Source organism: Notolepis coatsorum, assembly GCF_963971535.1.
Source record: "Notolepis coatsorum genome assembly, chromosome: 10".
In the NCBI taxonomy this organism is placed as follows: Eukaryota; Metazoa; Chordata; class Actinopteri; order Aulopiformes; family Paralepididae; genus Notolepis; species Notolepis coatsorum.
In genome coordinates, this window is record NC_140174.1 from 57,513,832 (window position 1) to 57,541,063 (window position 27,232).

Consider the following 27,232-nt stretch of genomic DNA (forward strand, 5'->3'; position numbering starts at 1 on the left):
TTAACCTTGGGGTGAGTGTGTTTACCTGTGCCTCCTTGACCTTGGGGTGAGTTTGGTTTGGATAGAAATGCATGTGATTGGTTCCAAGATTATCTGTCAGGGAGTCGTCAGTGTGTAAAGTTGTGTTATGCCCAATACATATTTTTTTATCAATAACTAAAAGGTTCAATTCTAGGTCTTTTTATATTAATATATTAATGATATTGTGTCTTCGCTGAATGGTTGTCAAGCCCATGTATTGTATTGCTGACTCTGTACACTTATTGGCCATTGAGAACTTACAACTTTCCTTTATTACCCTCCAGGAAGCTCTTATTAAACTTTAATTGGTTCTTTTTTATTTATTTTTATTTGATCTTTTTCCGTTTTTCTCCCATCCAAATGTTAGTCGTTATGCCAATTCCCAATCCCCTTCCTGGTCGTTGCGCAATCTACCCCCTACCGTCGGTCCGGGAAGGCGGAGACTATTACATGCTTCCTCCGACACATGTGTACCCAGCCCACCGCTTCTTTTCACCTGGCAGCGCGAACTCACTGGGAGAGTGTAACGTGTGGAAGGTCACACTACCTCTCTCAGATCCTTCCCTTGCTGTGCAGGCGCCCCGACCGAACTGTAGGAGTCGCTGTTTACAACGACCAGGACCCACCCTCGCCGGGTTTCCCACCCGCTAACACTGCCAATTGTGTTAGTATGGACGGTCGGCCAACCCGGAAGCACGACAGCTGGATTCGATCCCACTGTCTCTGTGGTGGTAGACAGATGCTTAGTCCGCTGCGCTACCCGGCCGCCCTACTTTAATTGGTTCCTAATGCTAGTAAAACAAAATTCCTGCTGTTTTCTAGAGCCAGAAACATTGAATATGATGGTTTACACATATCTAACGTAAGTAGTTCTAGCATCAGAGTCACTGAATATAAATATGTGTGTGTGGCTTGATGAGAACTTTATAATTGGAATTGTCAATCAGCAGTCAAGAAAGCGGACTTCATTACTGCCTACGCCCATAGTCAAAATCTGCAGCTCCTGGCTCTAACTGAGACCTGGATAACCCCCAACAACTCATCAACACCTGCAGCATTATCTACAAACTATAACTTCACTCACACACCTCGACCGTCCAGACGGGGTGGAGGCACTGGCCTCATGACATCTCCTTCATGGGCTACAAACTTAACACCACTCCCAGAACTGTCACTCTCCTCTCTCGAATATCATGCAGTATCTGTCTCTAATCCTTTCAATCTCACCATTGTTACACTCTATCGCCCTCCAGGTCCGCTCGATCACTTCACAGATGAGCTGGACATGCTTCTAAGCTCCTTACCGGAAGATGGTACCCCTTTTGTTGATCTTTTTCCCCCTCCTTTTTCCTCTGTTTTTCTCCCATCAATGTTAGTCGTTATGCCAATTCCCAATCCCCTTCCTGGTCGCTGCGCACCTACCCCCTACAGTCGGTCTGGGAGAGTGGAGGCTATCACATGCTTCCTCCGACACATGTGTAGCCAATCAACCGCTTCTTTTCACCTGGCAGCGCGGACTCTCACTGAGAGGGTGTAACGTGTGGAAGGATCACACTACCCCCCTTAGATACTTTCCTTGCTGAGCAGGCGCCCCGACCGAACTATAGGAGTCGCTGTTTACAACGACCAGGACCCACCCACCGGCTTTCCCACCATCTAACACTGCCAATTGTGTTAGTACGACGGCCGGCCAAGCCGGAAGCAACGGCGAGAGCTGGGCTCGATACCACTATCTCCTGCGTTGGTGGCGAGTGCCTTGCCCACTGCGCCACCCGGCCGCCCTCGGTACCCCTCTCCTTCTATTGGGCGACTTCAACCTGCCTGACTCATCTCAGTCGGTCATAGTGGTCTCCCTCCTACAATCGTTTGACCTGACTCCCACTGCCATGCCTCCCACCCACAAAGCAGGCAACTCCTTGGATCTCATATTTTCCCGTAATTCCAGCATCATTAACACCACGGTAACTCCCCTACATGTATCCGACCATTCCTTCATATCCTTCTCACTAACTCTCATGCTTAACCGAAAGGTCTTCACCCCAACTCAAACGTCTCACTCAGACGCAACCTGCCCTCCCTATCCCCCTCCACCCTCTCCTCTGACATACTATCCGCTCTACCTTTGAGTGACACCTTCTCTGCTCTCCCCACAGAGATGGCAACCTCCACCCTCCCCTCAGCCCTTGCAACCTCCTTCGACAAGCTCTGTCCCCTCGTTGAGAAACCTGCCCGCCGTTCCCCACCCAGTCCATGGCTGACAGATCCAGTGAGAGAACAAAGACAGGTCCTGAGAGCGGCTGAGAGGAAGTATAGAAAGTCACGCCTCACTGCTGACATCGACACATACCACAACCTATTGTTAACATTCTCCAAAACCATTACTAATGCCAAAGCTTCTTTCTTTCACCATAGGATCGAGGCCTCTGCCAAGAATCTTCGCAAACTGCATGCTACCATGTCCTCCCTCCTCACTCCCCCCCCACCCCCTCCTCCCTGATCTTTCTCTGCCGAAGACTTCACGATCTTCTTTGAGGAAAAAGTGGAGAACATCCGCAGCTCCTTCTCCCAACCCCCACCCATTCCGAATACTGAATCGAGAACCTCATCCTTCACTCTGTCATCTTTCTCTCCCATTACAGAAGCCGAGACCCTGACACTGGTAACGTCGAACCGTCCGACTACATGCCAGCTGGACCAGCTACCCTCCCCACTCCTCCAGACCATAGCACCGGACATCCTCCCATTCCTAACTGCAACCATCAACTCCTCACTCAACTCTGGGGTGGTCCCCACCTCCCTAAAACAAGCCAGAGTCACGCCGCTCATAAAAAAACCAACCCTGAACCCCACCGTCATAGGCAACTATCGTCCTGTCTCTCTTCTCTCCTTCCTTTCTAAAACACTTGAACGTGCTGTATCCAACCAACGTACTGCTTATCTCTTGCAGAATTACCTCCTAGACCCTAATCAGTCTGGCTTCCGGACTGGCCACTCCACAGAAACGGCCCTCATTGCGGTCACAGAGGCACTTCACTTAGCAAAAGCGAAAGGCCTCTCCTCTGTCCTGATTCTCCTAGATCTATCTGCAGCCTTCGACACAGTCAACCATCAGATCCTCATCGCGGCCCTCACAGGAATGGGAGTGGCTGGCTCTGCGCTGACATGGCTGACATACCTCAATGACCGCTCCTACCAAGTGTCATGGAGAGGGACCCTGTCGGCCAACCGCCCCCTGCGGACGGGGGTGTCCCCCAGGGCTCGGTTCTAGGACCCCTTCTCTTCTCCCTCTACACTAAATCACTGGGTAACATTATCACGTCTCATGGCTTCTCGTATCATTGTTATGCCGATGATACTCAACTCTTCCTCTCCTTCCCTCCCTCAGATATCCACGTCTCTGAGCGGATCTCGGCCTGTCTGTCCGACATCTCAGCCTGGATGACGACCAACCACCTCAAACTGAACCTAAGCAAAACAGAATTGCTCCACCTGACGGCCAAATCCTCCGCCCTGACCGACCTTTCCATCACAGTCGAGAATGCAGCTGTGACCGCCTCCCCGACCGCCAAGAACCTTGGTGTTGTCCTTGACGACCAGTTGAACTTCTCTGCTCACATCGCAGCAACGACCAGAACCTGCAGATTCCTCCTGAGCATCGTCAGAAGGATCCGCCCCTTCCTGACAAAAGAAGCCACCCAACTCCTCGTCCAATCAACAGTCATCTCCCGCCTCGACTACTGCAACGCACTGCTCGCTGGCCTCCCGGCCACTGCCACCAAGCCTCTTCAACTCATTCAGAACGCAGCGGCCCGCCTGATCTCAAACCTACCGAAGTCGGCCCATGTCACCCCACTTCTTAGGGACCTGCACTGGCTCCCCATTGCTGCACGAATCCGCTTCAAGGCCCTCGACCTAGTATACCGTGCGGCAAAGGGAACCGCTCCCGCCTACCTCCGGTCAATGGTCTCTAACTAGTATACACACCCTCAAGACCCCTATGCTCTGCATCTTCTGGCCGCCTCAGACCTACTCCTATCAGAGCTCCGGGAGGGTCATCAAAGAGAAGTCGCCTATTCTCAGTCCTTGCCCTTGTCCTTGGAATGAACTACCCACCCCAGTTAGGACAGCCGAAACACGTCCAATCTTTCACCGTCGACTAAAGATGCACATCAGCCATTATCTAAAATTTAAAATTTAAAAAATTTAAAAAATCTAACCCTAACTAACCTTACTGTCATGCACTTGTCCTAATAAACTAACCTACACTGTAGCACTCAACACTTTGATGAACATTGTTACTCAGCTGATAAGAGTTGTACCCTTCCTGATGACTTGTCGTACAGAACTTGTAAGTCGCTTTGGATAAAAGCGTCAGCTAAATGACTAAATGTAAATGTATATTTAAATTCCATGTGGACAACTCCAAGTTGAGACAGAAAATTGGCTTCCTATACAGAAACGGAACCAGTTTTCCTTTGATTAGCAGTTTTCTTATCGGCCCTGGACTATGGTAATTTATAGGCATGCTGCGGCCTCAACCCTTAAATCCTTCGACTCTGTATCACTCTGCCCTCAGATTAATCACTAATGATAGATATGACACTGATCACTGTGTCCTTTATGAGAAGGTTGGTTGGTCCTCTCTGATGGAGAGGCACAACAAACACTGGTATTTGTTAATTTTTAAGGCCCTTATTGGTAAGCTACCTCCTTATACTACATCATTATTGCAATGGAATTTTGGTACCTATGGAACCCGTTCCAGTGGCTGCTCCTTAAGGTCCCACGGGTTTGCTCGGAACAGGGTAAATCTGAATTTTGCTATGATGCCCCTAGCTCATGGAATGAACTCTAACAGTCCTTAAAGCTTGAGATTCTCCCATGCAGAGTTTAAAACCTTGATCTCCAACCTTTGTCAATCAAGTTGACATGTTTTAATTGATTGTTAACCTTACTTGTCTAATTGTTGTGATTGTATATGCTGTGTGATTTTATATGCCTTTTCCTTTTGCTTAACTCTGTATGTAGTACACTCGATGAGACTGTAAATGAGGGAAACCTCAGTTGCCTTTCAAGTTTAAATAAAGGTTTGAAATGAAATGAGCGTGTTTACCTGTGCCTCCTTGACCTTGGGGTGAGTGTGTAAGAACTGTTCAATCTCTGCCGGGTAGACGTTCTCCCCTCCCCTGATGACCAGATCTTTGATCCGTCCCTCAATATGGCAGTAACTGTAGGCGTCCATGCTGGCAATATCACTGGAAACAGAAACCAGAGTTGATGAGAACCATGGGACTCCACCGCTGACTGTGTTGCTTGACTTACCGCAAAGCTGCAGTAGGCAACTTCAGAGACATTAGTAATAGTTTACCTGCCCACAGGCGTGCGTTCCTGAAATCAACTGGGGTTGCACGCACCTAATGGCGCCACGTGCACGCACGCTCCCGGCGCGTGCGCGCGCCACCGCGAATGCGCATAAATGTCCCCTCGCTTGAGCACAGACTACAGACAGTGCCTAATTGCCTCTACGAATGGAATGTAACACTTATCATTCACAACAAGTTAGGTGTGAATGTATCTGAGAACGTATTTAACACACCTGACGACCGGCGCTATTGATATGCAAAGTAGCCCAGGTGGGTAGGCTACTTATAGCGAGTACTTATCTTACCCTGGGCCTGCACGGAGTGCAACCCCGTCCCATGACGAACGCATGCCTGCCTGCCCAGCAGAAATAGAGTAAGCTCTGCATCACTTTTCAAGCCACATGCATGTGGAACAAAGGTTTTCCACAGACTTCCAAAGGCACCTGCAGCTTTAAGCTGAATAAAATAAAATAAATTATATATATATATTTCCCACACTCTGACCCTCGGGAACACTACTACTTACATCTCATTGGTTATTGATGCAGGGAGCTGTTGTTTTTGGACAATCAGATGTTTTTGGTCTGCCAAGTGGTGTTCCCGAGGTCGCATTGGAAAACTAAGATGACCATCGCATTCCTTGTCAAAAAGTACACATGCAAAACCACCTGCCAATAATAAAAAAAAAAATAAAATCAGCTTAAAGGTGCTGGTGCCTCTGGGATTCTGTGGAAAACCTTTGTTGCCGTGCATGTGAAAAGCGTTCTTGCTCATTTCTGTATCAACGTGGGATAAATAGTATTTGGATAAAACTCTAAAAGAGTTTGTTTACCACCTGCTGGGCCAATACAATAAGTGATAAAAAATGTTTAAAAGTTTTAACAAAAAGTTATTATTATAATATATTTTAAAAGTTTTTAAGCTTATCGTTTTTTTCCATTTAAAAGTAGGGTTGGGCATCGTTTGGATTTGAACGATTCCGGTTCCGATTCTCCATTTCGATTCCTGTTCTAAACGATTCTCGATTACGATTCTTTGAGGTGCAGGTCAAAACAGGTCACAGCTTATTTAGCAGGAGATTTTTTTTTTTTTTTTTAAACATCTTTAATTTTTTTCATACTATTCACATTGTCAGATGACTTGATACAGTTTAATTTGGTTGCTGTACTGTAACTAGGGTATTAATTAACAAAGTACAATTATTATTAAAAAAAATTTTAAGAATCGAAATTAAGAATCAAAATGCAAATATGTTACTTGCGGTTCCAGAACCAGAAGTTAGGAACCGGTTCCTATTAGAATCGGTTCTCGTGCCCAACCCTATTTAAAAGTCTATTTAGTATCAGGATTCCCACTCTTTTTGAGAAATAATTTTCCAGGACATTTCCAGGAGTTCTTGACAATCCAGGACAGCACTTGCTCACAAACGCTCATATAATTTACCGGTAGGCTTAGTCAACACATTTAACCCCAGTTTTATTCCTCCTTTTCTTTTTTTAATGCTGCAGGGTTCATGATGAAGTGTCTCACGTTCATTACAGGTGACTGCTACACCCATCACTGCTGACTGTACAATAAGGTCCTCTGGCCTCCTCTTGTTGTTAGCAACAACTCCTGCATACCAGGAGAGGGTATACCTGTCATACAGAACAGCTTATCCTATAATCCAGAGGTGCCCAAATTCTTTCCTATGAAGGACCAAACATTTATCTGGATGAAGGGCCGTGGGCCAAAAAGAAATGACGAGGTTATATGCAATTACATTACAATAAAATTTATTATTTATGGAAATTCTAAATCTAAAATATAATTTCAAAATAATAAAAACACTACGCTTTTATCTGCTTAACAGTAATTTTTGACATTTCAAAAGGAAAGACACCTTTCTGACAAAGGGTTGCAAACCACGTGCCACAGCCGACAAGTGGTGTAAATTCAGCTCAGAGAGAATACTGTAAGTCCTCATAAATTACGCAATTTAATTAAGGAAGTAGCACTGTGCTATACATTGCCGACGCTTTGTAGTCATTACAGATTTTACAGGAGAATAAGCATGAGCTTGTCAAATGCTATGGCAGGCAAAAAACAAAGGGAGCGTGGGCTAAACTTACCTACTGTCCAGTTTCAAACAAACACCCACTATAGGTTTACATTGGCCATCTGAGTGAGGGGCTAAAATACAATTAAAGACTTTCAGGACAACATCGATTTCTTTCCAGGATATTTGGTCATTTTAGTACATTTCCCAAGTTTTCAATGACTGGAAATCTAGTCTCTAGTCTTCCAGGATGAGTGGGAACCAGAATAGTCCTGAAACCTGTGTGATCCACTGGTTTTTCAATGTGTACATAATGTAAATATCTGTAGATGACAGCATCTACTCTGACGGATCTATAGAGGAACAGCAGTTTTCATTTGTGTGCGTTTTCAAGTTATACTGGGGAGCCACAGACAGCCAGAGCGGAGAGCAGATAAGGACTTGGGCTCTGCGCCAAGGTCAATCACTGAGGACAGAGAGGGGGGCAGGGCAGGCCGCAGAGAGAGCCTTTTGAATCATAGCAGCGTTAAAGTGTGTCAGAGGTGACAAGAGCGCCGTTGCCATGGCATCGTGTCACTTAGTAACGAGAGAAGGGGTGTGGCTACGGGGATGACCACCGGTTGCTAGGGGAAAGACGTTATTAGCTGCGAGTTCTTCTGGTTTGACTCAGACTAGGACACGAGGCTGACACGTAGGGAGGTGGACAGAGAGACTGCAATAGCTGGAGGGTGGGGGAGGGGCCTCCTCCCCCCTCCTAGGCCATGAGGGCTAGCTTCGGCTAACAGGGAAGGTTTTTGGCTAACGACTAGGCCTCAACCACCATCGGACTAATAGCAGAAGAGACGGTAGAGATAATGAATTCAATATATTTTTCAAGGACCTTTCAGAACTGTTTTCCATCTTGTACAGAGTATGTTTATGGGAATAAACATAACGTTCCAAGGAAAGGTATCCTGTTTCCAGTGTGTCTTTAGTTCTTTTGAGACGAATTTATCAATGGGGAAGGAGAGAGGGTATCAGTCAGTACGATAAGAAAGAGATAAACACAACGCAGAAACTTCACGGAGCCACAGGTGACGAGGTGATTACTAGCTGATATATCCAAATCCAACAAACCCCACCACCTATCTGGCACTCCAAGCAGGTTAAGACAAATAGCAATTAATTGTTTGCAGTACTTGACCCAGGTCTGAGTGGAGCAGGCTCCCAAACAGTATCAGATTTATTTATTTGGAAAAATCTATATTGAAAATAGTTTAATTTGAATCTAATCTAATTTTAAAATCCCAAGATCAATCTTTGAATCTATGCCTTTTTTCAGTAGATGTGTGAAGATCCTCCTGTCCTGCAGATGTCTCTAATTTAGACAACTATTTAGACAACCCGAAACAAGCTCCCATCAAGCCCACTTGAATTGATATTCAATGTAATGGAATCGGGACAGTGCGAATGGAAATGGAATGGAGTCGGGTAATGCAAGGCCTGATTTGACATGTCCACTCACCCGGTTTTGTACCAGTTGTTCTCAGTGATGCATTCTCTCGTTTTGTCTTCGTCGCCCCAGTAACCAAGCATCACACAGTGACCTCGTATCATCATCTCTCCTGCCTCGCCCAGTGGCATGATCTCTCGGGTGATAGGGTCTACTACTTTAGCCTGTGGAATAATTATTATTAAAGGGGCTATAGGCAAGATTTTCAATCATTTGGAATGAGAACCATGTACACTAATAACATGGAATAAGCAAAAACTTCAATCTAACATCAATCTAACTTCACCACGGTAACGTGCATAACCACACTCCTACGCAGAGCTGTCTCTACGCCTGTACGTCACAGCCTGAGGGCAAAATTCTGTACCAAATCCATAACCAAATTAATGTGACAGAAAATGCGGTTATTATAACTTTGAATTGGATGTACAGAGTAGCACAAATAACCAAAAATTAAGCTCGTCTCAACATTTGTGTAGCATCTGGTGACGGTGCCATCACAGGCATAGGATTGGAGGTAAATATTGCAGTGTCCTGGTATTTTATTTATTGGAAAATATTTGGAAAAAGTGCAGTTGACTTCCTAGGATAAATGAAGGTAAACATTTACAAAAAAATGTAATAATACAAAAATTAGACACACACCTCCAAGTGTTCCATGATGCATCCGACGCTATGCATCTTTCTCTCCAAGTTGTCCATGGGGAATGCACAGAAGGTGACTGGGCTGTTCTCTGTCGTGCCGTAGCCAATCTGCCCATGGAAAAGAAAATACAACACAACGGCCTGGTTGTTAGGAGACCCGGTCGCAGGTTTGATCCCCCGGCCCATCCCCATCAAAGGGTTCTTGACACTTGAACCCCTCCCTGCCCAAGGGTGCATCACAAATGTTGGGACCCTGCACTATGACCTCTGCCCACTCTGGTGGATTTCGGATGTGCTCGCATTCCTGATTACACTGTAATGTGGTGATACAAGATTAAAACTGAAAACCAAAGATAAGCTACGGATGTTCAGCAGGACAGTTGACAACTGAGAGGGAATGGACTAGTGGAATGTGGGTCCAACTCATCATTCATTTAATCAAGTAACCATGGAGATCCTCATTTTGTGTTTGTATTTTTGTGCAACAAGTCAAGCCAAGTGTTCCTTTATTAATCCCTGTGGGGAGATTTAGGTATCATAGCAGCATGGGGAAGAGGGGAGGGGAGGTACAGGTGCATATATCGGTATTGGTTGATATCGGTTGATATCGGTATCGGAAATTAAGAGTTGGACAATATCGGTATAGGTAAAAAAGCCAATATCGAGCATCCCTATAATACTAGATTAGAACATAATAATAATAATAATAGTGGAACAAGTCACTGTATTGACTTTATTGAAAATCACAAACTGCAGTCGCTGCTGGTGAGAAATGTATCACTTCCTGTGTGCCAGATTATTTCCCCTGGAATGTCCTACCAGACACTGGTGATTAGAACAGCAAATGTGAATCAGTATTCCATTGATGATCAAAAAACTGTGTCTCGATTTGAGCAGATGTATTTATTGTAGTGAAATCACTCACAATCACAAATCACTTTTATAATTGCATATGAATTATGTCATGTACACTTCTCTCAAAAGATCATTGTTGTCGTTTGTTTTTATGCCAGGTGTTTTTGAGGACCTGATTGATAATTTGAGATAATCTGTCAAATAATGCTATAGTTTTAAATAAACAAAATCATACTTTAAATCTGGTGTTATAAAACACCTTTAACTGGCCCTGGCAAATCATACTTGGCCGTAATGTGAAGGAATCCTTACTGAAATGACCTTGGTGCTAAGCGCATTCAGGAAATGGCAGTTAGACAGATGGAAAGAGCAAGGAGACAGATATGCTGCCACACGAGTGCATACACTGCTCAGCAGGGCTAGACTGACATGAGGTATTTGGCTCAGATACTGATTTCGATATTTGGGAGCTTAATAAAATGTAATGTATTTAACCTCAAATCAAAGTGAGAAAATTATTTATATATCACACAAATAAATCCCCTTATGCTTAATGGCGCACTGTAGTTTTGGGAGAGTCAGAGAAGTGGAAAGAATTCTGAAATATTTTCATAACTGAATCAACAAACTGTCCTCAGAGGAAAATTGGGTTCCTGGAACACAGTTTGAAGCTCAAGCTACCTGAAGAATTACTGTTTCACTGTTGTTCACAACATATACACAACAACGTTTGGCCCACAACCTTTCACCTTTTTCTGTTTTGATTTAAGACAGAAGACAGAATAATCGTCCTAAGATCTGCATGTATAGTAAATGTGTTTGTACACTAAATACAGGCTCTGCCAATGTAAACAAATATGACCCCCTCCGAAAATAACAATATACAGCAACAAATTAAACTCCTTCAAAGATCAGCCTACACATTCAAATACAACTCCTTCAAAGATCAGCCTACAGGGCGGCTGGGTGGCGCAGCGGACATTGCGCTCGTCACCAACGCAAGAGACACCGGGTTCGACTCCGGCTGTCGGCGTTGCCTCCGGCTTGGGCCGGCCGTCATACTAACTCAATTGGCAGAGTTAGCGGGTGGAAGTCGATGGGTGGTAATCTGGACGTTGTGGACAGCGACTCCTACAGGTCGGTTGGGGATGCCTGCACAGCAGAGACAGGAAATGGCGGGGGTAGTGTGAGCCTCCCACACGTTACACCTCGCCAATGAGAGTCCGCGCTGGCAGGTGAAAAGATGTGACAGGCTGCCTCCACATGTATCGGAGGGGACATGTGATACAAGGCTTCTATCCTCCCTACAACCGGCCAGTGGGGGGCATATGCGAGCAACATTCAAGACAGGGGGGGGGAGAATTGGCACAGCGGAATTGGGATGGGAGAACAATTTTAAAAGAGAAAAGGTGGATAAAAAAAAGATCAGCCTACACATTCAAATACAACTCCTTCAAAGATCAGTCAGCACATTCAAATACAACTCCTTCAAAGATCAGTCAGCACATTCAATACAACTCATTCAAAGATCAGTCAGCACATTCAATACAACTCATTCAAAGATCAGTCAGCACATTCAAATACAACTACTTCAAAGATCAGTCAAGGGTTGAATGAATGCCAAGTTGTATCATAATGTCGATTGGGCAAAACTCAGGCAGGCCTGATGCTTGCTTTATATTGACATCAGCTGACCCGATATATCTGTCAAGCCCTAACGACGGGTCCAAAGTCAGCTTTGTGGGAGAACAGGGTGGCGACTGTCAGAGAGAAAGAGATGGTGCAGGAGACTGTAAGGTGGGGCCGGTGAGAACCTTCACCCTGGAATACCAGGAGAGAGACAACATTCCCGATAAAACGTTAGATTTGTTGAGTAAACTCTAGATTCCATTAATCTTGCCTGTGTCCATCGGAGCTCATAAATGCACCCAAGTGAGTCCAAGGCATCCAAGGTCTTGAGCCAGCTAGCAAAGCTCCAGAGATGGAGAGGAGAGTCGAGAAACAAGACCTTATCCTATGCAGTGAGTTGAACGACGTTCCACGTCAAACATCTCTGTCCAAAGAGGAAGTAAACTTACCAATGCTACATACAGTATACCTCGTATTATTTTCCATAACATATTGAACAAATAATATTATTATATTATTGTTCCCCCCATATTTCTTTAGTCTCTTTTATAAATAAGAACCGAAAGATTTGTTGTAAAAAAGTTTTCCACAGCATCTGTGCAGCCTTATTTATTCACTGTGTCCATGGAAACGACAATGAGCGCAGCCATAAATGTATGGTTTCCTTACGCAGAAAAGACTGGTTAAGAAAGTTCAACTAAATCTACAGATCAACACAGAACACTCTTCAAGAATGTACTTGAGGATAATACCTCAAATTGATAGTCAAAACCAAAAAGAAAAAAACACTGATTAGGGCTTTAACACCAAAAGACCAAACATTGGCCCTCACATCTGGCCCACACATCACCTCGGACAGGTAGACACTGAAAAACAACTCTGTGGTTCATAACCTGTGCCGGCGAAACCAGATAGCCGCGCCCAACCCGGAGAGCTCCCCCGAGGTGACCGCCGGGGCAATTATGTAATACCCTTGGTCGTTTTCAAAAAGGAAAAGAAAAGTATGCGGAGTACAAAGAACAGACCGCGGCGTCTGAAACCCCCCGTTCCGTGGGTGAAAACAAAGAGGATCCTTTCCAATTGTTGTGACTTGAAACAGTGTTTTCGACACCCGCCAAACCCATCTGTGGACTATTAAGAAGTGAGAAAACAGCTGCACAGGAGTGGCTCTCTTTTCTTGCCACCGCAGACTGGAAAACAATTGGGATGTCTGGGACCTTGAGCGCTGCTAGTTTAACCTCACACCACCTCGCCGTTCATACATTTCAACCATTTAGAAAGAATTCAGCCTGTTGGAGAACTCCTAATTACCATAACAACTTAACTAAAAAAGGAACCAGAAAACACTTCAAAAGTATAGTATAAATATATAAAAGTTCCTATAATAGTAGAGCGGCTGAGGGCCCTGTTTTGGAGGGAATTATGGACACAGTAAAGCAGGAGTGTACTTGTTTGACCATAGCTAAGGTTTTGAACCAAACTACCTGAACAACAGATGAGAAGAAGAAAGAATTCACTCATCTGATGCATTAACTCGTTTTCCTTTCTTTTATTTTAAAGTACAATGAAAATCATGTTTTTCAAACATGTTGCATTTTTTAACAGAAGGTATGTTGATGTACTGTAACATTACCCCAAATATTAGAACTGAAGAAATTAGACTAAAGTCTTTCACCTTTTACATATCTAGCTTTGGCATGGATTGATTTTTTAGATCGCTAACAAATGCAAATATATTGTAGTCTGCCCAGTTGTTCTGACCAGGATTACGTTCCTTTCTGCCTCGGGTCTGCGCGTGCATATTTGTCATGACGTTGTCGGCTAACAGGTGTTTAGTGAACAGAAGGCCATGCCCCCTCAGCCTACTGAGTTGGCTGTGCTCAGAGAGGGTGACCTGAAACACTGATATCAAAACAAAAGATACCTTTTTATTTTTTTTTTTTCACCTGATTTTCTGTACTTTTTCCTCCCATCCCAATTTTAGTCGTTGTGCCAATTCCCCCCTCCCCTACCTGGTCGTTGTGCGCATGTGCCCCCTACTGGTCGGTCCAGGGAGCCTGAGGTCTACCACATGCTTCCTCCGACACATGCGGAGACAGCCAGCGGCTCTCTTTTCACCTGGCAGCGCGGACTCTCATTGGTGTAGTGTAACGTGTGGGAGGTCACGCTGCCTTCACCACTTCCTGTCTTTTGCTGTGCAGGCGCCCAGACCTGACTTGTAGGAGTCGCTGTCCACAACGCCAGATTACCACCCATCAACTTCCCTCCCGCTAACTCAGCCAAACGAGTTAGTATGATGGCTGACCCAAGTCGGAGGCAATGCTGACACCTGGATTCGAGACCGGAGTCTCTCGCAGTGGTGACGAGCGCAATCTCCGCTGCGCCACCCAGCCGCCAAATGATACTTCTGAAGCTGAAGGAAATCATATGCATGACATTAACATTCCACAATAAGCAATTTATGACCGAAATAAAACATGTACGGTATCTTTAAGCACTTGCAGATATTTCAAGATATTTCTTGCCATCGTTGAGTTTACTACATTAATATACTGTAAACTTTAGTAAATACAGTACAGTCAGGTCTTATTGTGTGATTGACAGATCTTTTTTAAATGGCTGCCAGGGAGACATCTGTGATGTCCCTACTGTATTAGCTAGAAACGCTACTTATGACTTCCTTTAGGTCGGTGTAACCAGTACTTACTGTATGGTCTCTGCTGTGGGAAAATTTGGTGTGCATGATTATGTGCCTTAGCTGCTCTACTATAAAATAACAAACTTTTTTTTATGACCATTACATACTCTTAATGACTCATTTAATAGAGTAAATTATGCTATAATGCTGTCAAGATGATCTGGACCATTGTTGCATCATGCAACAATTCTCCCAAACCATTCTATAATTCAACATCTACAAAGAGTCAAAAATCTATTTAACAGATAGTATGATAACAAACGAAGATCAGTAACGAAGACATAGAACAGATGAGGGTTAAACTGTCGTAACCACTTTACTTCCTCTTGCCGACCTCTCCACGTAACACCCTGGCGAGCCCTCCTTGGTTTTTTTCCTCAAATAAATGTTATAAATAGTGCTGTGTTCTGTTGACTTGCCGTTCTCCGCTCAAAAGCCCAAAGTGAATGTCTCTCTGCACTGCACTCCCTTTCTCTCAGCCACACACCCTCTCTCTTTCCCTCTCCCTCTCTCTTTCCCTCTCCCCATCTCTCTCATACACAAACCAGCTCACTTCTAAGCCTTTTCTCCTCACAGCTCTAAAGCCTTCTCTCAGTGGCTACGGGACTTTCTAGCTGGGAGCGCCTACCCAGCAGGGACAAGAGACCAGGGGAAACACACAGACAGACAAGCTAACCGAGCTAGACTGATACTTCCGAGTCTAAAGAGGAGGCCAGTATGCGGTGTATGAGTTTGCTGTTGCTGGGGACCTGTCTCTTGGTCCTGGGTCCTGCGGTGCGGGGAGCCCCCCAGTGCCCGAGCCAGTGCCACTGCCACGGTGACCTGCAGCATGTCATATGCGACAATGCCGGGCTGAGGAAGATCCCCAAGGTATCGGAGGCCACTCGCCTGGTGAACCTCCAGAGGAATAACCTGGGCGGTCTGCCCAGTGGATCCTTCAGTGACATGAAAGGATTGATCTCCCTGCACCTCCAGCACTGCCAGATCCGCGAGGTCGGAGCGCAGGCCTTCAAGGGGCTGAAGAAGCTCATCTACCTCTACCTGTCCAACAACGAGATCAACAGCGTCAAGCCCGGCGCCTTCGAGGACCTGGCTGAGCTCACCTACCTCTACCTGGATGGGAACCACATCAGCGACCTGCCCAAGGGGGTCTTCTCGCCCATGATAAACCTCTTCATTCTGCAGCTCAATGACAACAGCCTCCGCGAGCTGCGGCCGGGCACCTTCACGGGAGCCAAAGACCTGCGCTGGCTGCACATGAGCGGGAACGAGCTGTACACCCTGCAGCCGGGCTCTCTGGACGACGTGGAGAACCTGGCCATACTCCACCTGGACAGGAACAAGCTATCTACCTATCCCAGCGCCGCCATGAGTAAGCTCCGGGTGGTGGAGGAACTCACTCTGGGCAGGAATCCCATGAGGACCATCCCCGACAACGCTTTCCAGAGCTTTGGACGCTACATGGAGAAGCTGCACCTGGACAACATGGGCCTAGAGAAGGTCAGTCTCCGTTTCTTTTTCTTTGCATGCACAATTGGTTGACATTTTTATTTCAAATATGTTAACTGCTTGAAATGCACTTGCTTTTTTGAAAAGGATCAAATGTGGTCATATTTCTAAGCACATAATATTACTTATTAATTCATATATTTAGTAAGATAAGATAAATGAAATGCTCCTCATATTCATTTTCTCATTTGAAATGTTTATGAAAATAATCTGATTGGAGAGGCTGGAGTGCAAAATACTAGTGAGTTGTAGTCTCACCATTACAGAAATGACAGAATGTCAGATGTGAGAAGAAGTGATCAATCTATGAGCCGAGAGGAAGAGACATTCATGTTCTACAACAAAAGGAAGTATCGTTCAATTTCATAAACTGAACAATTTATCTGCTGAAAAGGTCTTTGTATTTCTGCCTTAATATGTCTGGCTATCCTGGGGGTTAAGGTGGGAGGGGTTGCTCGTTTGTGTTGGTTCTGGCTAACCCATCCTGACCATATTTCATCAGCATATATTTACATATGTATTGGCTCTCCAAGGGCCAACTCCCCCTCACTGGCAGCCAACGCTCACTTCTCCAATCCCTGTATCATGTGAATACCTGTATGGTTAGAGGCGAGTGTTAATGTTTGTTTTTATCATTAGTCATATTAGAACCTGACCAGAACTATAGAGATTTCATGACCAATGAGATTTGCAGAAAGCTCATGAAAGCCGAAAACCCATCTTTATGCAAGGTAGCGTCTAGATCCCATAGCCCGGAAGGACATCTGCCACGATGGTCACTCGTCGGCCAAGCCGCAAAGTCGTAACTCGCCATAAATGTCACCTAAAACATTCATAAACCTATCCTTAACCATAACCATTAGCGCCAACTACAACAAAAAAAACATTTTTAAAAAGTCCTTTTCAGGTGATGGGATCTAGACTAGACACACTACCTTTTAATGCAGCGGTTGTTGTGCTTCTGCTTCCTCTCCATCTGTTTCACCGTATCCCAATAACCAGGTCCTTATGGTGCATTTATCCAGCCGTAAACTGCACATGGGAAGCTGAGCTAGTTGCATTATGCTTTCATGTCAGACCTTGGGACACACATGTGCTGAGACCAGCAGAACCTCTCTTTTTAACGCAAAATGCTTTTGCGAGGCGCTTTGATCCTGGTAGTTTGATTTTGGTACAGCCGACAGAGAACACCAGCACCTATATGTACACACCTCTGTTATGAGGTTAAAAAATGCCTCAAGTACAGTAGAATGCAGCTCTTGATGTTGCATTCCTACATTAAATATCCACCATTTGAAAGAATGTTGAGATTATAACATGATTGTTGGCATCAAAGTAAGTCAGTTAGTCTTGGGACATGAGTAAAAAAATATTATCCTAAAGATGGCCATCTGCATTTTTTAAACGATGCATCATAAAATTAAAGTAACAATTTCCACAAAATGAATAAATAAGTGTTTTATAATAAAACTTTAGTTGATGGGCAAAATACTTTTTTCTATGCATGTCCAATACTGAACCTCACCAGCTGTATTGTATGTAGTGGCAACACACGTATCTCCAGTTGGGAGATTCCAAACAACGTGACGTGGCACTGATGACGGCACGACGTTGCACACAGTCAAAACAAACCACGCTTAAAAAAGATCACTGCGCTCGTCAACTTCAGTGTGTAAACCTTAACCCGGCGCCTGTGTGAAGCTCTGCGAGACCCAAGGTATCCTCGACCATAAGTAAGTGAGGTTGGTTAAGGCATTTTTTCAAAGCCTGGGCCATTCCTGAGGTCCAGGTAAACATCTAAAGTGGTAGGATGCCATCATCACACTTAGGCGTGCTAAAGTGTGAGGAGACCTTTTTCAAATGTTTATGAAAAGATTTGATGGTATTTCCACAAAAGTACCATGGTAGCGAGTGACCAAAGGGTGATGCCATGCCAAACCTCATGATTGATGTTTAGATACCGGACAATTATTCGACCTCTTTATTTACAGTTGTACAGCCCTGGCCTATAATTATATTATATTCTATTGTGCTCAACTTAGTTCATACTTCATTAGATCTTACTCCACCTCTTTATTGTATTATCTGTCTGTTAATGTCTGTCCGCTAATGTAGCACCGAAAACGACCAAAGCAAATTCCTTGTATGTGAAAACTACTTGTATTGGCAAATAAAGACACACAAGATACAGATGTGTTTCCGCGCTCAACGCTGTCCATCTTATAAGTCCTACACGGCTTTGGGATGAATGCACAGTAGCTATATAGTAGGTTTCATGCCATAATGCTACACCGTGCTGCTCCTCGGGCATTCCAGAGTGCACCATTTAGTTCATACTTGAGGTTAATCCAATATTTGAGAGAGCCCATGTCCCAGTATGCAGCCATCCCAGTGGGACCTCTCATGCTGCGACTGAGTGAGAGAGCCAGGGAGAAGCAGCAAGAGATGGGGGCGCGGAGCATACACCTTAATACACATTAAGCCCCTTTCCAGTCCAGTGTGGGTATTTTTAGGGTGTTTTTGTTTGCTGGCCTTCAGCCAAGCATGTCCCGGCCTAATTATTGCACAAGTGTTATTTTCAGCTCAGTGTGTTTTCTCCCCTCTGTGGGAGGGTCCTGTAAACAGGTCAGCGAGGGTTAGGAGACAGGTAAATAGAGGCAGGGTGTTCCGTGGCCGGTGGAGGAGTATTTTTAGCTTGCCATCGCCACAGGTGAATGGACAATTGGGCCCTTTGCGAGCCTTCCTGGCAGAGGAGCGGGCCGGAGAGAGAGACGACAGAGAGGGAAAACAACCCGGCCATGCTGGAAGTCATCCATCTTCCGTTGCTTCGAATGACCGGCGCCTCCACCTCTCACGCTCGTCCCCCCTGCGGTAGTGGAAATTTCCACAAAACGGCACTTTGAGCGCTTCGTCTCCTCCGGACTTACATAAGACCCCTAACCTCCCTGTGAAAAAAAAGCGCACCCTCTTCCCTCGCGTCTGGCACCCGGGAGGACCTCCCTCCTCTTCTTCTTCGGGGAGAAGGGCCAAACTTGACAGGAAGAAGATCAGTTAATCTGGCACTTCTGTGAAGTTTTTAGCAGCCTCACAGATGCATACGAAGTTGGGGTGAGGAGGGGCGGGACGGTCAAGGTTTACATAAGCACTGGTGTGCAGGAGCAGGGATGAGAGGAGGCTTTCATGCCACAGTGACTCGGGAGAGATTCCCTGGGCCTGCATCACTATCCGGTGGCTCAGTGGGCTGTGTTCACTCGCAACATCGTAGGTTTCAAATCCAGACTAGGGGGTGTCCCAATTGAATCTGGGCTGATCATTGCATATTTTAATTGATATCGGTATCGGCTATAAATTCCAATCCTTTTTTGTTAAAAGAATAAATGAAAACTATAAGAGAAAGCTGTGATGTAGGTTATTTATTTTTCTTTAAGCAGAGCTATTCAATTACCAAGCATATCTTACACTGGATTGTTGTTTTGATAACTTGAATGTACTTGAAGTGTGTACTGTGCAGCTGTATTATCGAGGAAGTACAGATATTGGATCGGGACTTAGTATCGGCAGATACTCAATATCAAATGACTCGGATTGGGATCATGGTTACTGTCTTTGTATGCCATATCATATAAAGAAGAAATGCCATTAAAATAATTTAAAAAAGGAACACGCCAACATTATGGGAAATGTGCTTTCCGTCTTCTCCAGAGACAAGATGGATACCAATTTCCTATCCAGCTGCAAGCTAGCCTAGCGTAGCACAAATTAATGGAAGCAGATATGGGCCACTAGCCTAGCTTAAAACTCAGGGAGTTTTTGGCCAACCCCTGGGCTAGTGGTCCGTATCCGCTTCCATTCATTTGTGCTAAGTTAGGCTAGCTTGCAGCTTGATAGGTTTACTGGAGGCACAGATAGGAAATTGGTATCCATCTTCTTGTCTGACTCTAGAGAAGATGGTAAGCACATTTCCCATAATGTTGGTGTGTTCCTTTAAAAAGGATGTGGTTAAATGACATGGAGATGTCTCTTATCAGTTCATTATCTTGCACCACACGGTGGTGTAGTGGTTAACACTGTCGCCTCACAGCAAGAAGGTCCAGGGTTCGATTCCCGCTTGGGGACCAGGTTTCCATGATACCAGGTACTCAGGTGGGGTATCTCCCAGGCCTTTCTGTGTGGAGTTTGCATGTTCTCCCCGTGCTCGCAAGGGTTTCCCCCCTGATAAGATAAACACAATGGAAAAACATGCACAACAGATTGCTAACGCTGTGGCGTCCTTGACGAAGACGGACAGGAGCACTTGGATTGGTCGCCGGGGCGCGGCTCACATTGACGCCCTATCTGCTCCCGGCTGCCCATGGGGGGGAAGGACAACGGGATGGGAAAAGTGCAGAGAGACATTTCATCGGTGCATGTGTGTGTGTTCCTGTGGGTCGCCCATCTCGCGTGTGTGTGTGTTAAACTGCATGACAAATAAAGACTTCTAGTCTAACCAATTAAATTATTAATATGTGAAAATTTGAGAAGCCACAAGAAAAGCAACACAAATGTATAAGACTCTTTTAAAAGCATTGTTCTATCGACAGAATGTAAATGGTAATGTATGTGAAATGTAGTCCAGAGTAATCGCCGTTATGATTCCAAGAAGTTTACATTGCCTTTGCTACAAATCATTGACCATATTGACCCAGCGGCCATTTTGCCCTTATGTCATGCTCAGGTTGGGATTCCTATTAAAAGCAATGAATGAATGAATGAATGAATGAAAACTTTATTTAACAGATTGCAGAATGGGTACAATACAGTACGGCTCAATATACACAATTGTTAAGGGCATGCAGATCAGAGAAAGACGTTTGTCTTGTTTACATCAGGGTCCCCCATTTTCAATTAATATTCAATTCCACCGTGTGAACATGGTAAATTCTGGTAAAAGTCAGTTCTTGGAAGTGAAATGATTTGTTTTCTAGTTCTCTGATGGTGCCTTCACTGGAGTGACAGCAGTGATTTATTTTCTAGTTCTCTGATGGTGCCTTCACTGGAGTGACAGCAGTGATTTCTTTTCTAGTTTTCTGATGGTGCCTTCACTGGAGTGACGGCAGTCAAGTCACTGCACCTGGACAACAACAAGCTCAGGTCTCTTCCCAAAAGCCTGGAGTTCGGCACCATCACCAACCTCACCCTGTCCAACAACCTTTGGAGCTGCACCTGCCAGCTCGCCCCTCTTCGCAAGTAAGCTATGCACTGGATGTAAAACACACATGTGAGAAACAGGCATGTGACCTCAAGGTCGCCGGTTTTAATCCCTGAACTGGCTAGGAAAGAATATGGGTGTGGGTGGGTGGAGTGGCCGAGTAACGCTCTCCCCACTCTTAACAACTACAATTGTAGTGCTCTAGAGCAAGGCACTGAATCCCTACAGTAACTGCTCCAGTGTGTAGCTGTTAAGCTGCCAGGCAGTAGTAGAAGACTGTTGTTGTACTGGGCAGATCCTACTATGAGTGTGAATGTGTGTAACTGTATGAGTGTGAAGCAGGGCGTGTGTACTCAGTAAACTCTCTCTGGATAAATAGAGGTTAAGAAAAAAAGTTTCTAAACAGGATATTACATCACTGACTAGACCCTGCAAGCATCTGTACCAAATGTATCTGCATCTCCAGGCCTTATAATTGTATATGCTCTAATGCTAGTGTTATTCATAATAATAATAATTATTATTATTTTTTCTTTATAAATATATATATTATATATATCTTTTTACTCTATCCTCATGTTATTATTGTGCAAATGAATGCCCGCCACCCCCCACCCTTTTCTCTTCTGACCCTCATCTTTTGGCGTCTCCCTACAGGTGGATGGACTCAAGCCGCCATCGCCCTGAGGCTGTGTGTTCCTCACCAGCTCAGCACAAAGGAAAGCAGGTTCGAGACAGCACTGCCTTCAGTGGCTGTAGGAATAAACCAAAGAGAGCGAAGAAGGGTACGCGCCATTGAACAGGTATGTCTGAACGATGACTCGACATTGAACAGGTACGTCTGAACGATGACTCGACATTGAACAGGTACGTCTGAACGATGACTTGACATTGAACAGGTACGTCTGAACGATGACTTGACAGGAAACAAATCAACTGTAGGCAGGAATTGGACACATTTGACTTTCTTTTTTTTTTTTATCCACTTTTTCTCCCATTTTCCATATTTTCTCCCATCCCAATTTCGTATCATCCAATTCAACCCTCCCCTGTCACGAACGCTGTTTCTTGCCTCCCACAAGCCGGCTGCAATGTGGACTAAGTCATACATAGCACAAGTCCCCTCCGGTACTTGAGGTAACAGCAGTCTCATCTTTTCACCTGCGCAGCTCGACCTCTCAGTGGCGAGGAGTAACGCGTGGGAGGCTCACGCTGCCCCCGACACTTCCTGATTCTACTGCGCAGGCGCACCAACCGACCTGTAGGAGTCGCTGTCCACAACGCCCGATCCCCACCCATCAGTTTCCCACCCCCTAATACGGCCAATGTGTATTAGTACGGACGACCAGCTAAACTGAAAGCAAATGTGGAGCGTCTCCAGATTTCGTGGCACACATTTGACTTTCTATTGTGGTAGACAAACCTTTCTCGACTGTTCAACTACTGGTAGTTTGAAGTAACACTCAGCGATGACTCTATTTGCAAGGAAATCATGTCCATTGTGATTTATATTTTTACTCAAAGATCAGGTCATTTCTTTGTGAAGCTGGGCTCAAAATTAGGACCTTGGACTGAAATATCCTCACTTAATCCCTTTAGACCTACAACGCCTGCTAATAATGCATTATATAGCCTGTATATACACACAAATATGTTTCCCGGTTTCAATGGGTTAAAGGAACATGCCAACTTTTTGGGAAATTAGCTTATTTGCCATCTACCCTGGTATGGAGTTAGACAAGCAGATACATACCCCTTTCTTCTCTGTGCTTAGGGAACAGCCGCACTGTTAGCCTAGCTTAGCGTCATTCACTGGAAGTAGGTGTGCCAGTGTAGCCTAGTTCCCAACATTCATGAAATACACTCCAAATACAACTCCAAAACTGTCCTGTAAACATGTTGTGACCAGTGTATTTACCACATGGAGAAAAAAAATTAGAATTTTTTGTTTTCTAAGCAGATATATGCTTTTTTTGCCAAACCACTTTGCCGGGCACTTTTTGCCGAACCATCACCTCAAAAGCCCTGTTGTTTTTTGGAAGAAAAAATCTGCTTAGAAAACGAAAATGTCTAATTATCTTTTTTTATTTCTCCACATGGTAAATACACGGGTCACAACATGTTTACAGGAAAGTTTTAGAGTTGTATTTGGAGTGTATTTCACGATTGTTGGGAACTAGGCTACACTGGCACACCTACTTCCAGTGAATGACGCTAAGCTAGGCTAACAGTGCGGCTGTTCCCTAAGCCTAATGCATGCACAGAGAAGAAAAGGGTATGTATCTGCTTGTCTCACTCCAGGGTAGATGGCAAATAAGCTAATTTCCCAAAAAGTTGGCGTGTTCCTTTAAGGTTGAAGGTGGTTTTGAACCGTTTCAGAATTGGCCTTGCATGGTTTTATTTTAGATTCCTTCCTGCCCTCAGAAAGAACACTCTCCTCTCCTGTCCTCATCTGACCTTTTCCATGTTGGCCCTGAGCTCCAGTACAGTGTGTTCAGGTCATGGGGTGACTGCTAGACTACTAGCAGTCTGTTTGATTTGAGCTCCAGTACAGTATGTTCAGGTCATGGGGTGGCTGCTGGCTGGAGAGCAGTCTGTTTAATTTTGCTGCCGTTTCTCTGTCTTTCCACAGGAGACACTGGGGGAGAAGCCTGTCCAGGTGACCGGTTACAGTACACGTACAAAGAAAGCAATGCTAACTAATGCTACTTTAAGACTGTCCTTCTATTCATGTGCCACATTTTCACTAGCATAAAAATACCTGCACAAACACATTGACACACACAAACAAGAGACTCTCTCAAGTGCTCTAACGGACAAACAAAGTGGAGAATTTAGTATGAAGTTGTAACGGATGCAGCATATAGGTAACTACCAAAATAAAGGATCCACTTGAATCATTTGGGGACACAATGTGAAAGCAGATGGGATGCAATTTTCGTAGGTTTAGGGTGGCATGTTTTAGATCCAGTCAAACCCTTAGATAGCGAGGTAAACACCAATAAATAAGAAAGTCATTCTGGGTAATTAGCTACATCCAATAATGGATCATCTGTGCCCAGACGGGAGTGGAACTAATCCCTCCCAGGATGACAATGTTTCCATGCACATTCATATTCCGATATTATAATGGTTACTGGCATTCCGTCAATGAGTTGGGGCATGTAAACAACATATCCTGTTTACAAAAGGCAAAACACACTCATATCTAGACTGTGAGAAACCCAAAATTGATCACTGGGATATTCTGATATTAGCCAGGATGCTCATCCAAGACAATCTTCTCATCAAGCAGATGAAAAGCCTTTATTAATGGTGCACTAGGTCGTTTCTTTAGGTAGAGAGTCAGGGAAGTGAATAATTTAAGGTATATTTTCATAATTGAATAAACAAACCGTCCTCAGACGAAAATTGGATCCCTGGCTGGAACACTGATTGAAGCTAGAAAACTACCTGAAAAGTTACCATTTTATTATTGTCGTTTACAAAGGCAGGGCCCGCATTTTAGTTAAACATATTCTAGGCTTACGTTTGGTTCACAGTGTGCCTAAAAACAATTTTGTTTTCAGTTATAAGAATTACAGTAAATCTCTTTTGCAGGCTCTGCAAACAAATCCGCCTCCTCCGAAACTGCATAGTGCACCTTTAATTGGCTAGTTCAATAATAAAAAAGAAAAGTATAAAATAAAGAAAAGTTTCAGCCAAAACTGGCCTCCTCAAGTTTCAAGTTCAAGTTTGTTTATTAATTGTCATAGTAAAATACAGAATACTTTATCATGAAATGCTTTTTTCTGTATGAGCCCCTGGGAGTGTGCTAGATTCACCCAGACATACTTTTGACATACCTTACAGTAGGCCAGTGTGTCTTTTATTTTGGTAGTTACCTGTACAAAGTATTATGTACATGACAAACATGTATCAATACAAAACATGCCTACAGACAACACAGAAACACACGCCCCTTTCATCCACGGCCTTTCTTGCACCTCCTGATGCCAACTTTTACACCCTCACCTCTCGGGACCCCCACCGCCGGCTGCCATGGCAACGCCCTGAATCCAAAACCCCCAAACAAAAACCTGACAAATGGAACGCTCCCTCTATGCATTGTAAGTCACTCCCTGCTCATCTCGTCTCACTGTGGGAATTTTCTCTCCCGATGGGAATTTTCTCTCCCAACTAAGAAAACATCCCAGAGGAGTGGGACTATAAAACAAGGACACCGCTTGATGTTAAAATGTACTTGACCCAATCTGTCTTTGCCGACACCAAAGGTAAACATGACAAATCACAGCATAGACCGAGTGAGGACGTCTTTCCCTAAGAGACAATGAAGCTTAGAAGATGCGGGAGAGCTTGATTGATGGATCAACGTGAACGAGTAGGAGCAGCGGTGATAAGTTGTGGAAACGTTTTTTAATTGAATCTTTCCTTCAGTGCCCTTTTATGATTTTTATGCAAATATCATATATCATATATATATATATAAAAGTGGAGTTAGGTCAAACGTCACAGGGGTAGGAATGGTAAAGAATTAAAATACAGGAAAATAATAATCTTACTTTGTATAGCACAGTTTCAATACCAATTGTAACAATATACTTAATATAATAACAGTATAAAAGAGTAAACAATTTATAACTATAATATCAATACAAAGAAACACTGTATCAAAGACAAAATAAAAACCAACACAGAACAATACAAACTAAGACCAGGTGGCAAATGTGTTGTGTCCTTAAAGTGAAACTAACTGAAAATAGAACGTCACTTATGACACACCCATGTTCCAGCACACAACCTGTTCCAGCACACATTGACCTGTTCCAGCACACATTAACCTGTTCCAACACACATTAACCTGTCCCAACACACATTAACCTGTTCCAACACACATCAACCTGTCCCAGCACACATTAACCTGTCCCAGCACACATTAACCTGTCCCAACACACATCAACCTGTCCCAGCACACATTAACCTGTCCCAGCACACATTAACCTGTTCCAACACACATTAACCTGTTCCAGCACACATTAACCTGTCCCAGCACACATTAACCTGTCCCAGCACACATTAACCTGTCCTAGCAGCACACATTAACCTGTTCCAACACACATTAACCTGTCCCAGCACACATTAACCTGTCCCAACACACATTGACCTGTCCCAGCACACATTAACCTGTCCCAACACACATTGACCTGTCCCAGCACACATTAACCTGTCCCAACACACATTAACCTGTCCCAGCACACATTAACCTGTCCCAGCACACATTGACCTGTCCCAACACACATTGACCTGTCCCAACACACATTAACCTGTCCCAGCACACATTGACCCATTACAGGTTATAGTGCAGGTCATTGGCTGACTGTCAACCTAGCCACCAAGTTTGAGCCAAATCAGATAAGAAATGCTTGTTGTGGTCATGGACAGACAGATACACGCATACACACCCACAGACACGAGTGATTCAAATACCCCTTGCGCTTGGTTTAACAAAGACAAAACCATTTTGTCAGTGACAGGGCTTTACACCAGTGTGATGTTTTGATTTGCGGAACAGAGTTATATATCGTATTTGCTTTCGCGTCCCGCTCTGAGCCTTATGAGATACCCCTTATCTCCTATGATACCTATTGTATCTCCAACGAAAACAAATACATGCACCCCACCTGTATGGGGCCCCGCCCCTTATGGTGGCACCGCCCATATAACCGTGACTCTGGTCACCAAAACACCCTTCCTCTATTTTCGTCCCAGCGTAATGGCTGCGTGCACCATACGT

The 27,232-nt window shown here is 44.5% G+C and overlaps 2 protein-coding genes across 2 annotated transcripts in view; one reads left to right on the top strand and one right to left on the bottom strand.

Annotated features, from left to right (window-relative positions):
* The window catches only part of acsf2 (acyl-CoA synthetase family member 2), a 72,530-nt gene that overhangs the window by 11,702 nt on the left and 33,596 nt on the right, over positions 1-27,232 (bottom strand). Inside the window, exons 11-13 of the mRNA XM_084323518.1 lie at positions 9,560-9,667; positions 8,927-9,078; positions 5,135-5,276 (exon numbers count right to left, since the gene is read on the bottom strand). Coding sequence (XP_084179644.1) covers positions 5,135-5,276; positions 8,927-9,078; positions 9,560-9,667 — 402 coding nt within the window. The remainder of the gene's footprint in view (positions 1-5,134; positions 5,277-8,926; positions 9,079-9,559; positions 9,668-27,232) is intronic.
* On the top strand, positions 15,184-27,087 carry chad (chondroadherin). Its single transcript, XM_084323519.1, has 4 exons — positions 15,184-16,241; positions 21,313-21,476; positions 22,096-22,241; positions 24,071-27,087. Exons 1-3 carry the CDS (start codon positions 15,459-15,461, stop codon positions 22,235-22,237), a joined length of 1,089 nt encoding a protein of 362 aa, XP_084179645.1. The 5' UTR covers positions 15,184-15,458; the 3' UTR covers positions 22,238-22,241; positions 24,071-27,087.

Excerpts from the sequence above, each read along its gene's own strand:
- chad (XM_084323519.1), top strand. The coding sequence starts at position 15,459 with ATGCGGTGTATGAGTTTGCTGTTGCTGGGGACCTGTCTCTTGGTCCTG. Across the intron at positions 16,242-21,312 it reads ACAACATGGGCCTAGAGAAG|TTTTCTGATGGTGCCTTCAC; the intron begins GTCAGTCTCCGT and ends TTTCTTTTCTAG. Across the intron at positions 21,477-22,095 it reads CAGCTCGCCCCTCTTCGCAA|GTGGATGGACTCAAGCCGCC; the intron begins GTAAGCTATGCA and ends GTCTCCCTACAG.